Here is a 13058-nt window from a genome sequence, read left to right as displayed (position 1 = left end):
CTAAAGGAATACTTAAAATTTTAAGAATGTAGTTGAAGAGGTAAACATCGTTCATTTTATTGAGTCTTGATCCTAGAGTAGAAAGCCTTGAGAAAAAAAAATATATGCCAATCAGAAATAATTTACCAATCAGTAAATGGGTTGTACCTGTTTTAGTAGCCTGTGTGACAAATTGAGAGGGATGTATAATGTGTTTTGCTGCAGACCCAAATATGATGGTTTAATTGAAGAAAGCGCTTGTGGGATTGAGCTGTGAGTTGGCCTACCCACTTTATTCACAGACTATTTTTGTTGAAATAATGAGTAGCAAAAAAAAAAGAAATAATGAGTAGCAGACAGGTGATGGCTGTTTAAACATAGTCCATTGACAGGCATTTTCTCAAACTTCCTGTTGCTTCAAATAAGCAACTGGCAGTGTTCATTGCCCTAACAAAATGTAAATTACTATGCAGAAATTAGGATTACGGAGAACACTTTCCTGCTGCCAGCTTCTCTTTGGTTGAGAAAGATGGTGACATTAACACATGAACTTTTTTGTTTTGCTTTTAGAGTTTTCATATTTCTTGTTTTTTTATAACACGTGAAGTTTTTTTAATAATGTCATATGCCAACATTTAGAAGAAATGTGAAATACATTACTTGGTGAACCAATATCTTCCCAGTGTTGTTACTGAAAATCCATTATAAGTAAAAGAATGATTATACATACTTGAAAGATTAGATAGAGACTACGGGGTAATGAGTTTTCTAATGAGAGGGTGCAAATGGTTGTACAGCTGTAAGAATGTAGTCGTTAACGCTAAATTGTAAATGCAAAAACTATGTTTTACTATGTATGCTCTAAACAAAATAAAATTTGGAAAATCTTCCCTTTAAAAACAAAAAACAAACAAACAAAAAAACCCCACGGATCACAACCAAACATTGTTCGGCCCATTGACCTTGGACACACGATCAGGAGGGCTGAAGGAAGGCACCAGAAAGATCACTCACAGAAGGAGGACTGTGAGCAGAGTTCCTTCCAGCGAGGGTAAGGGAGACGCTTCGTGAGCTGGACTGTCACCACAGCCACAGCAATGGACCCAAACCTACTGGCAATCATGAGGATGGATGACTCAGCACCCGACAACATTTCGTTCTCTTGCAGATAAGGTCACTATGAGTCAGAGCCAACTTGATGGCAGCTATATTATCTTGAATAGGGTCAAGGGAAGAAATTGAATGGAGAGTTGCAGAAAAGGAGAAGTTGCCCATCATGGCAGTTACATCATCTGGTGGCAACTTGCGAAAGGGTGGAATCTAGCTTGTCAATCAGGTTGTAGCTTGATGACTTCACTTGGAGATAAATAGCTCAATGGAGACCAGACACACACTCTGCTTGTCTCTCCGCTACACATTCCTGTGGACAAGCCTGATGGAGCTACACTGACGGAGCCAGAGCCCTGGAGCTGGAGGACCCACGTGGAGATCTCTGCCAGTGCTGAGATGCTTCCACCGCCACTGGATTCACAAGACTTTCCATCCATTGGTCTGTGATCTTCCTGTACTCGGTGTCATTGCATGTGTTGCGTGTGTCTGAAGAGGAATTTATAGACTAGTATCGGACATATGGGCTAATATTGGACTTAGGGCCTTGATCTGGACTTGACTGTGGTGTTTTCTTAATACACAATTGCTCTTTTATATAAAGCTCCATCTTATACACATATGAATTCGTTTCTCTCGTCAACCCAGACTAACACACCCATAAAGGAAGGAGAGAAGATAGCCAGGGGAAACTGGCTCTGGAAGATTCGGAGATGATGGGACGGAGGACTTGAGAGCTAGTTGGAGGCAACAAGGAGGTCGATATTTTCATAAGCTGAGCTTCTATCCACAGGGTAGTGAGTGGGGCTGACATTTCTGTTGCCTTTTCTTGGGGAATCATGCTGAGTCAACTGGGAGTTTCTATCACGTTTGGAATGTTCCAGCATTTCCTGGAGCCCTCCCTGTCTGCTGGTCTTCCAGCTGGAGGCAGCTGGGCCCAGCAGCTTCAGGATGTCCCCGCAGCACACACTGTTTGAGGGAGATCCAGAGAGAGCTGCTGTCACAGCCTCACCTTGGCCTGTATCCCAGACTCTGGCCCAATTCCTACTATCTTTTTCTCAGTCTTCACATTCCAAATGATCTGCCCTGAGCCAAATGGAAACTCTTGCAAGGTCTCCAGGGGGCTCCCAACTGACCTGCCTATTTCCAGTATCAGTTCTGCCAAACTGTCCCCACTCTGCTGCCTGTGACTGAACTAAACCCTCTTGCAGCTCACCTGTAGTAGCTCCTACAGTAACACCTGTCTTTGAGCCGGCTTCTGCCACCCGCCCAGCCTAGTATTCTGAGATACCTTCATTTTCCCCTCTGCTACATGTTCACTAAAGGCAGGCACACTCTTGATTGCCTGCAATTATAAAGACTCCTCCTGCTCCTGCAATGCCTCCTCTTCTTTTCCACTGGCCAGTCCTGCCTCATCCTCAGGAATGGGATCCAGCGGGAAGCCTTTCCTAATAATGCCCCCGCCACTACTACTGCTGCATTGGACGTGCCTCCCCCACCCCAGCATTCCCATAGCAACTGGTCATTGGCCACCTCTTCCCTATCATTCTTGTGCCCTATGGTAACACTTGGAGAACATGTCTGTCTTGTTATCAGACTAGGAATGCCTCCAATATGGGGATTAGATCTTATTAATATTATATCCAGGGCTTAGCATAGTACCAGTCTACCTTTTGACTTGTGCTCAGGGGAATGGTGGTTGAATGAAAAATGTCCTCATTAATACCAATTTATAAACTATCAAGGGCTCATGAGGGAGGGGGGAGCGGGGAGGGAGGGGAAAAACGAGGACCTAATGTCGGGGGTTTGAGTGGAGAGAAAATGTTTTGAGAATGATGTACAAACGCGCTTTACACAATTGATGTGTGTATGGATTGCGATAACAGTTGTATGAGCCCCTAATAAGATGTTTAAACTAACTAAATAAATAAAAATAAAAACTACCAAAAAAAAAAAGTCCTCATTATGAAAATAATGTCTTCTGGTGGGACAACAAAGGAAGTGTGTAAAAGTGGACCGCTCTCCCCTGATGGCTCTGAGCCACAAGCCCAGGCTCCCACATCGTTGTCTAATTTCACTCTATAATTCGTGGACCACCAGCTTTTGGGGTGATCTTTCTTATTTCACAAAATTCACTCTTTGCTGCGTTGTTTCATGACCAGCTGGCAAAGGGAGTTTCCGGTTGTTGATGGGATTGCCGGCCTAAGTCTCCTTTCTAGAGCATCAAGAAGTTCTTTTCTGAGGACGTCCAAATCTCCAAAGAACAGCAGGTCCTCTGCTATCAAAGAATTGGCCACATTGAGAATGTGCAGGCAGATAAGGGCCAAAATGCCAGGAGGGATGTTCTGGGACCCTGGTGTGAGAAACTCCATTGAGTGGGGGCTGGGGAACAAAGTGATAAGAGAGGCCCAGAGTGAGCCCAGGAGGTAAGCAAGCATAGATTAAGAGTAAATTAAGATTTTGTATTAGAGCCCTTGGTTTCAAGCGGAATGCCAGAGCTCTGTTGAGCAACTCGGGAGTTTATTTAAAGCTACCCAAACAGGAAGACAGTCAGACTTCAGGAAAAGAGGAGGGAATGGGCCCTGGAATTCCTTCAAAGGCTTCTCTCCATTCTTGCTGTCCATCTATCATCTATCGATCCGTCTGCCTGCCTTCCTGCCTACCAGAGTTTTCCTTACTTCTCTGGGCCTTTTAGCAGAAAATGGCCCTCGGAAAAGCTCCCTAGTTTATATCCTAGAGATTCACCCATAAGGAGAGAGACCAAATAACATTCATTTTCCCAATTTCAAAGATTCAGGGAGGTTAATCTAAGGGGCACAGCTGAGTCAAGGTGGAACAGCGTTAGCCTGTGGGACAGTAACACACTGGGCATTTGTAGCTGCATGTAGTCTGGGGAAAGTGTGCAGAAGGATCAGTGTGTCATTGCTGCCTCCTGGCAACCGCGTGTGGGTCAGAGCAAAGTTATACTCCATAGGGGTCTCTGTCTTGCTTTTTCTTTAACGTGATACTTAATGGTGTTTTCGGTGAAAGTTTACAGCGCAAATGAGGTGGCAATCGCTACACAAAATGTTCATTGACATTAGTTACATTTCCCACAAAGTGTCCACATTCTCTTTTAACTCTATTTTGGTTGTTCCATTTCCCATGGTGCATATAGCAAAACACACACCATGATGTCCTTCGTCAAGATAACAGATAACAATTCTCTCCAGATAACACGTCCCAAGCAGGTGAGCATTCTGGATGTACTTCCTCCAAGACAAATTTGTTCTACTGGTAGTTTACTGTACTTTGAATATTCTTCACCCACACCATAATTCAAACGCATCCATTCTCTGCTTCTTCCTTAAGACATTGTTTGACTTTCCGTGCATCTGAGGCCACCGAAAATCCAATGGCTTGGGTCAGGCACACCTTTGTCCTCAAAGTGACATCTGTCCTCTTCAACACTTTGAAGAGGTCTTGGGTAGCAGAGTTGCCCAGTCCAATACATCATTTGGTTTCTAGACTGCTGCTTTCATGAACATTGATTGTGGAGTCAAGTAAAATGAAATGCTTGACAACTTCAATATTTTCTCCATTTATCATGGTGTGGTTTATCGGTCCAATATTAGGATTTTTATTTTCCTTATATTGAGATACAATGCATACCAAAGGAGGTATTCTGATCTTCATTAGTATATGCTTCAAGTCCTCCTTACTTTCAGCAAACAAGGTTCTGTCACGACACCAGTCTACTATAGGTTGTTAAGGCGCCTTCCTTCAATCCTGATGGTGTGTTCCTTTTCAGATAGACCAGCTTCTTAGATTATTTGCTCAGCATACAGATTTAATTCATTTGGTAAAAGGATACCGCCCAGACATTCGCCATTCTTGGTTTTTAGTATTCCCTTGTTCTGTTCCAATAACTGTCTTTTGCTCTATACACAGGTTCTTCATGAGTACAACGAGTGCTCTGACATTCTCATTCTTCACAACGTTACCCATAATCTGTTATAATTCACACAGCTGAACGTCTGTGCGTAGTCAACAAAACACTATCAAACATCTTTCTAGTAATCTCAGCTTTCAGACAAGATCCATCTGACATCAGCAATGACATCTCTTGTCCCTGACTTCTTCTAAATCTAGTTTGAATTTCTGGCAGTTCCTTTTTTAAAAAATTTTACTGGGGACTCTTACAGCTCTTATAACAATCCATACATCAATTGTATCAAGCACATTTGTACATAAGTTGCCATCATCATATAAACATTTTCTTCCTATTTGAGCTCTTGGTATTTAGATCTTCTTTTTCCCCCACTCCTTCACTCACCCTCCTACCTCATGAACCTTTGATAAATTATATATTGTTATTATTTCCTTTATTAAATCATTTTATTGGGGGCTCTTACAGCTCTTATCACAATCCATACAAACTATTATTTTCATACCTTATACCGTGGGTGCTGTCTCACCCATGCTTCTGTTGTTCTTCCCCTTGGGCGGGGGGTGGGGGGGAGGTTATGCGTTGATCATTACTACTGGTTCCTGATTTTCTCCCTCCTTTGCCCCCACCTTCTCCCTACCCTTTTGGTATCACTACTCCCATTTCAGTGCCTGAGGGGGTTATCTGTTCTGGATTCTGTGTCTTGAGAGCCCCATTCTAGCTGGATTTGTAAAGTAGAGCTGGTGTCATGATATTGGGCGTGAGAAAGCCTCAAGGAACCAGACGATTATTATGTGTTTCATCGGAGCTATACTACTGGCTGTTCCTTTTTGATGTACTGATGCAATCCTTTAAAGATTATCTTCAGTACTATTTTACTTTCATGTGATGCTGGTGCTATTGCTTGGTAATTTCCATATTCTATTGGATTACCTGTCTTTTTAATGGGCACACACATGGATGTCTTCTACTCAGTCAGTTGCCCAGGTAGCTGTCTTCCAAATTCCTTGGTATAAATGAGTGAACGTTGCTAATGTTGGATGAGTTTGTAGAAGCATCTTAATTGGCATTCCAACAATTTCTGGAGCCCTGTTTTCCATCAATAAATCCAGCGCCGGTTGGACTTTTTTCTTCAGTTCCGTCACTTCTTGAAATGGGGGAACACTGACCAGTTCTTTTTGGTACTGTGATGCTGTGTGTTCTTCTGATGTCTCTATGTTTGCTATTTTGTACACAAAACCAAACACCAAATCCACTGCGGTTCAATTGAGTGAATTCCGACCCATTTTTCTTTCTTGCTATGTAATGTTTTTGATATCGCCCCACTACTCATCTGATCATTAGTGTTCACGGCATCAAATCTGTTCTATTTTCAAGAGCAAGTTCCAGTGTAGAATTGCTCCAGAGGGCTTCCAAAGGTTTAAACTATCAATAATTTAACTAGAGGCTTATATGTTTTTATCTTCAATTCTTTCAACATGAGAAATGCCCAGCATATTCTTCTCTTTTGGCTTTCTTTTTTTTTTTAAATCATTTTATTAGGGGCTCATACAACTCTTATCATAATCCATACATACACCCATTGTGTCAATCACGTTTGTACGTTCGTTACCCCCATCATTCTCAAAACATTTGCTCTCCAAGTAAGCCCCTGGCATCAGCTCCTCATTCCCCAACCTCCCTCCTCAATCCCTCCTCCCTCACGAACCCTTGCTAATTTATAAATTATTATTTTGTCATATCTTGCACTGTCTGACATCTCCCTTTTGGCTTTCTAACTTTTTGCACATTTCACTTAAATGCTCCATCTTCTCCAGTTGCTCCGAGGGAGGAAGATGAGACTTTGCTCCTGTAAAGATTACAGCCTCAGAAACCCAAGGGCAGCCCTGCCGTGTCCCTTCGGGCTGCTATGAGTCACAGATAGCCCAATGGGAGTAAGTTTGGGTTTTTGTTTGGTTTTGTCTTCTCCAGGCTCCTTGACATCTTCTGCTCATCTCTTTTATGTAATTACTTCTTTCATTAGCTTTAGCTGTCCTACATGCAAGAGCAAGTTTTAACGTCTCTTCTGACATCCATTTTGATCTTTTCGGTCTTTTTAATGACTTTTGGCTTTCTTTGGGAGAAAGATGGAGCCTTCTACTCCCATAGAGTTATGGTCTCGGAAGCGCACAGGGCACTTCTACCCTGTCTTACAGAGTAGCTATGAGTTCACATTGACTTGATGGCAGTGAGTTTGTTTTTTTCTTCTTCATGTATTGTGTCCTTGATGTCAACCTACAACATGCCTGGTCTTCTGTCATGAATGTTTAATACATCAAATCTATCTTTCAGTTTGTCTCTAAATTCCAGGGAACATACTTAAGAGGAATACTTGGTGACTTCAGAGACAACCTCCGTGCAGCTAATGCAAATGGAAGAAAAGACGAAGTAAAAGAACTGAACAGGAGATTTCAAAGGGCAGCTGGAGAAGACAAAGTAAAATATTACAATAAAATATACAAAGACCTGGAGTTAGAAAATCTAAAAAAACACACACACTTGAAATTTCTTAAGCTGAAAGAACTGAAGAAAACATCAAGCCTCGAGTTACAATATTGAAGTATTCTATGGACAAAATCCTGTATGATGCAGGAAGCATGAAAAGAGGATGTGAGGAATACAAAGAGCAACTGTCCCCAAACAATTGATTAATGATTTTGAAAGAAGTTCAAGTCTAAACTGCACTGAACGCACTGGGGGAGAGAGAAAAAAAGTCCAATAATTGGGGAAATACCAATTGGGTTGTTTCAACAAACTGGTCCAGTCAGAAATTCAAGTTGGACTTGGAAGAGGACATGGAACAAGGGATATCATTGCTGACATCAGATGGCTCTTGTTTGAAAGCAGAGAGTACCAGAAAGGTGTTTACTTGTATTTGATTGACCATAGAAAGGTATTGAACTGTGTGGATCAGAACAAACTATTGGTATCATTGAGAAAAATGGCGATTCCAGAGCACTCAGTTGTGGTCAAGAAAAATCTGTTCATATAATGAGGGCAGTACCTCTTAATTTCACTGCCATTAAGTCGATTCCAACTCATAGCAACCCTATAGGACAGGGTAGAACTTTCCCTTTGGGTTTCTGAGACTCTTTACAGGAGTAGAAAGGTCCATCTTTCTCCCTCAAAGTGGCTGGTGGTTTTGAATTGCTGACCTCACAGCAAGCAGCCCAACTTGTAAACACTGTCCCCAGGGCTCCTGATGTTGGAACAGAAGGGGATACTAAATGTTGGAACTAAAGGGGAGACTAAAATCAAGAAAGGTGTGTGTCTGGATTGTCTCCTTTCTCTATGCTTATTCAATCTGATTATATGTATTCAGATTATATATAATCTCAAAAGAAGAATGTGACATCAGGATTGGAGGAAAGCTCATAAACATCTTGCTTTGTAATGACTGTGTTAGTCTGGGTATACTAGAGAAACAAATTCATACACACATGTGTATAAGAAAGGGGTTTATGTACAAGAGCAGTTGAATATTGAGAAAATGTCCCATCCCAGTCCAGATCAAGTCCATAAGTCTGATATTAGCCCATATGTCTGAAGCAATCTATAAAGTCCTCTTCAAACTCATGAAACACATGCAATGATGCTGAATGCAGGAGGATCACAGGCCAATGGGTTGGAAGTGTTGTGGATCCAGAGGCATTGTAAGCATATCAGCCCTGGCAGGGGTCTCTACATGGCTTCTCCGGCTCCAGAGGTCTGGTTGCATCAGGGTAGGTCCATGTGGCTTCTCCAGGTCCCAAGTCACAGAGTCTATCAGCGTAGTGCCATGTCTCTTGTCAGTAGAGCATCTCCAAGGGAGTGAGCAGAGAGAGAGGTGTCTCCTGCTTCTAAGGAGGAAATACAGGAGTTCCCAGAATTCTCAGGAGAAGGCCATGCTCACTCACAACCAGAGGCCTCATTGGTTATATCTTGACAGACCAGATTCCACCCCTTCACTCCTAATCCTCTCAAATTGACACCAGATTATGTAACTACCACAATGACTGATGACACTGAGCTTCTCTCTTATCGCTTTCCATAAATGTAGTCAATTTGATTCCTGTGTACTTCACCTGGCAAGGTCTAAATATGTGTAGTCATCACTTATTTTATTGAAAAATGTCTTTCAGTGATACAGCTGTTATTCCCTTCTCTAAACAAAAGGGGGTGGTTCGCGCCCATTAGCACAGAGATCTGGTTCTGATTACAGCCTCATATGCCCTATGTGGCAGTTCTATTTGATAGGGTCCATAGCAATCAGAACCCACTCCCTCCTAGAGGTTTTGTTTTGGGTATACAAGAAAAATGAAGCATAATGAAAACCAACTCACGACCATCCAGTTGATTCCCACTCGACCCTATAGGACTGGGTAGAGCTGCCCTTGTGGGTTTCTGAGACTAACACTTTACGGGAGTAGAAAGCCAGTCTTTCTCCCATTGGAGTGGCTGGTGGTTTTGAACTGCTGTCCTTGTTAGCAGCCCGATGCATAACCACTCAACTTACCTTCCAAATAGTTTGCAGAAGAAGAATTCATTTCAGAGGACAGCACTGAAGCTACAACTCAGGGAGAGGGACATGTCTGATCAGAGCACACAGGAGCAAATGAAGGGAGAGGAAGAGAGAGTGGAACACATCCTGGCCTACCAAGCTCTGAGGACGATATTCCTGCTCAGAGCAGCCAAAGCAGAGAGGACCATGGGGCCAGCCCCACATGCCATCCCTCACTGATCCAAAGTGCCACAGGGGACAATACTGGAGACACAGAGCAGGTATTGCGCCCAATCTGACCCCCACCATACTGAGGTGAAACACTAAGGGTATACAACAGATCAGCAAGGGGTACAGGACAATGAAGTCCCCAGGGAATACCAAAAATAGACTTTGGGAACAGGGCATGGTACCCCATCAGACTCGACAGGAAAACACTCCTAAAGGTCAACAGACTTTGAACTATTTACAGGCTTTTCTTTTTAATTTTTTTTGTTGTTGCTGTTGTTTTGTTTTGTTGTTTTGCTCTGTCTTATTTTTGTGCATATTATTATCTCTACAGGTTTATCTAGATAAGATAGGCGAGATAAACAATCTGGAGGAGAGCACAATGGGACCAATGGTTCCAGGGGAGATGGAAGAGGGGGAGGCAGGGGAAATGAAGTGGGTGTTAATAAACCCAGGGGATAAGGGAACAACAAGTGATCCAAAATTGATGGAGAGGAGGGTATAGGAGGCCTGGTAGAGCTTGATCAAGGGTAATGTAACAGAGAGGAAATACTGAAATCCAAATGAAGGTTGAACATGATAGTGGGACAAGAGGAAAGTAAAAGGAAAGAGAGGAAAGATCGAAAAGTGGGTGAAGGGAGACATCGGACAGGGCAAGATATGACAAAGTAACAATTTATAAATTATCAAGGGCTCATGAGGGAGAGGGGAGCGGGGAGGGAGGGGAAAAATGAGGACCTAATGCTGGGGGCTTAAGTGGAGAGGAAATGTTTTGAGAATGATGAGGGCAATGAATGTACAAATGCGCTTTAAACAACTGATGTGTGTATGGATTGTGATAAGAGTTGTATGAGCCCCAAATAAAATGATTAAAAAAAAAAAAGAACTAGGAGGCAAAAAGCATTTATAGAGGTCTAAATACAGGCATGTACATATGTAAATATAGTTATATATGATGATGGAGAAATAGATCCATGTGCATATATTTATAGGTTTAGTATTAAGGTAGCAGATAGACATTGGGCCTCTAATCAAGTACTCCCTCAAGGCAAGAACATTTTGTTCTATTAAACTGGCATTCCATGATGCTCACCTTCCCGACACAATTGCTAAAGACGAAGTAGCACATAAGCAAATGTGGTGAAGAAAGCTGATGGTGTCCAGCTATCAAAAGATATAGTGAAAAAAAAAAAGTGTCTGGGGTCTTAAAGGCTTGAAGATAAACAAGCGGCCATCTAGCTGAGAAGCAACAATGCCCACATGGAAGAAGCACACCAGCCTGTGTGATCATGAGTTGTCAATAGGATCAGGTATCAGGCATGAAAGAACAAAAAATCTTATCATTGTGAATGAAGGGGAGTAGGAAGTGGAAACCCAAAGCCCATCTGTAGGCAACTGGACATCCCCTTACAGAAGGGTCTTGGGGAGGAGATGAGCCAGTCAGGGTGCAGTATAGCAACGATAAAACATACAACTTTCCTCTAGTTCTTTAATGTCTCCTCCCCCTCATGATTATGATCCCAATTCTACCTTATAAATCCAGCTAGACCAGAGGATGCACACTAGTACAGATAAGAGCTGAAAACACAGGGAGTCCAGGACAGGTAAACCCCTCCAGACTAATAATGAGAATAGTGATACCAGGAGGGGAAGGAGAAGCTTGGGGAGAAAGGGGGGAAACCATCACAATGATCTACATATAACCCTTGCCTGGGGGATGGACAACAGAAAAGTGGGTAAAGGGAGACATCAGACAGTGTAAGACTTGACAAAATAAATATAATTTATAAATTATCAAGGGTTCGTGAAGAAGGGAGGGGTGGGCAATAAAGAGCCGATACCAAGGTCTCAAGTACAAAGAAAATGTTTTGAGAATGATGATGGTTATACTTACCTGGCAGGGGAGATACCATGATCATGAAGGTAGTTTTCCCCAGGCGAGGCTTATCCATTGCACTCCAGATGTGCTGACCCCAACGGTTACCCCAAATGTGGGAGACTCGACTGCATAATTTGTGGTAGTGGGGAACTACAATTGGGCTCTCCCCTGAAGAAAAAAAAAACCAGAATGATAACGGCAACAAATGTACAAATGTGCTTGACTCAATGGATGCATGTATAGATTGGTATAAGAGTTGAGAGAGCCCCCAATAAAATGATTTTAAAAACCCAACAATATAGTTTGCAGAGCCAGGATTTGTTCATCTCCAGCCCTTGCCCTTGGTCCATTTTGGTCAAATCGTCCTCCATTCATTACATTTCCTGCTGCGTTGTAGATGTTCAATACATATTTGTAGAATGGGATGGATGTGATTAGGCTCCTAATGACCCACGGGTATAAGTGCTCCGTGGAAAACTGAAGCTAAATTGGACCCCTGGCTGGTTGAAAAAAATTGAAATGATTTTTTAAAAGTGTGCGTGTTATAATCTAGTAATTGGAAGGGTTGGACAAAGGATGAGGGAGGTTGCACTGGCCCACTTGGCTTCAGGGCCAGGTTATCTAGTGAAGAGGCGCTGGTGAGCGCTTTGGGACACGCGCTGGCGAGATACTGGCCGCTCTGAGCTTTCCAAGCTTGAGAGAGGCCCAGGCGGGGTCCCGCCATGGCCTTTAAAGGCCTACCACGTGGCCGCGCCGCCCGCCCGGGTCCGGAGACGCCGTTCTGGCAGCGCCTGCGCACGACCGAACGCGTTGGGTGGAGCGATGCTCCGGGTTTCCGAGAAAGGCGCCGGGAGTGGAAAGGAAGGTTGCTCCGGGTGGGCGGCCGTGGGAGGAGCCAGCGACAAATGCAAATCGCCGCGGCGCGCGAGAGCAAGGGGCGTGGCTTGCGATGCAAATCTAGGTCCGCCTTTGGAGCCGCGAAGGGGCGGTCTCGAAGAGCCTCCCTCTTTCCGCGAGTTCCTGACGTCGCGGACGTCCCGTTTAAAAGCGGCCGCGCAGGCGCAGTGAGGCGAAATGCGAACTTAGGCTGTTACACAACTGCTGGGGGCTGCTCTCGCCGCCCGCCCGGCCGTCAGTCAGCGTCGCTGCCGTCGTTTGCTGTCGCGGCCGTTCCGGGAGTCTCAGGCCCGCCGCCGTTGCTTATCCGCGCCTCCGGGAGCCTCCGAGAGCCGTGGGCTGTCAGCAAAGCCATTCCCGACCGCCTGCGTCTCCTCCTCACCCCTCGCCTCCTGCCGCGCTTGCCGCTCCGACCGACATGAGCGGGGACCATCTCCACAACGATTCCCAGGTACGGCCCGGCCCGCTCCGCCCGGCGCCTCCGCGGCCCCCGGCGCAGGCCCGGTCCGGCCGCTTTGACA

At 44.1% G+C, this 13058-nt stretch overlaps 1 protein-coding gene and 1 non-coding gene across 2 annotated transcripts in view; both read left to right on the top strand.

Moving 5' to 3' along the window:
• Window positions 1-11647: 11647 nt before the first annotated feature.
• LOC115871416 lies at window positions 11648-11811 on the top strand. Its single transcript, XR_004047290.1, has one exon. It is a non-coding gene; the product is annotated as a U1 spliceosomal RNA (small nuclear RNA).
• Window positions 11812-12955: 1144 nt separating this feature from the next.
• TOP1 (DNA topoisomerase I) overlaps window positions 12956-13058 on the top strand; it is a 97450-nt gene continuing 97347 nt past the window's right edge. Inside the window, exon 1 of the mRNA XM_045295501.1 lies at window positions 12956-12988. Coding sequence (XP_045151436.1) covers window positions 12956-12988 — 33 coding nt within the window. The remainder of the gene's footprint in view (window positions 12989-13058) is intronic.

The sequence above is a fragment of the Echinops telfairi genome, unplaced genomic scaffold (assembly GCF_000313985.2).
Source record: "Echinops telfairi isolate 266 unplaced genomic scaffold, ASM31398v2 ScPeMD7_5592;HRSCAF=6446, whole genome shotgun sequence".
NCBI lineage: Eukaryota > Metazoa > Chordata > Mammalia > Afrosoricida > Tenrecidae > Echinops > Echinops telfairi.
Note: the sequence above shows the minus strand (reverse complement) of the source record. Positions and strands in the feature narration are given on the sequence as shown.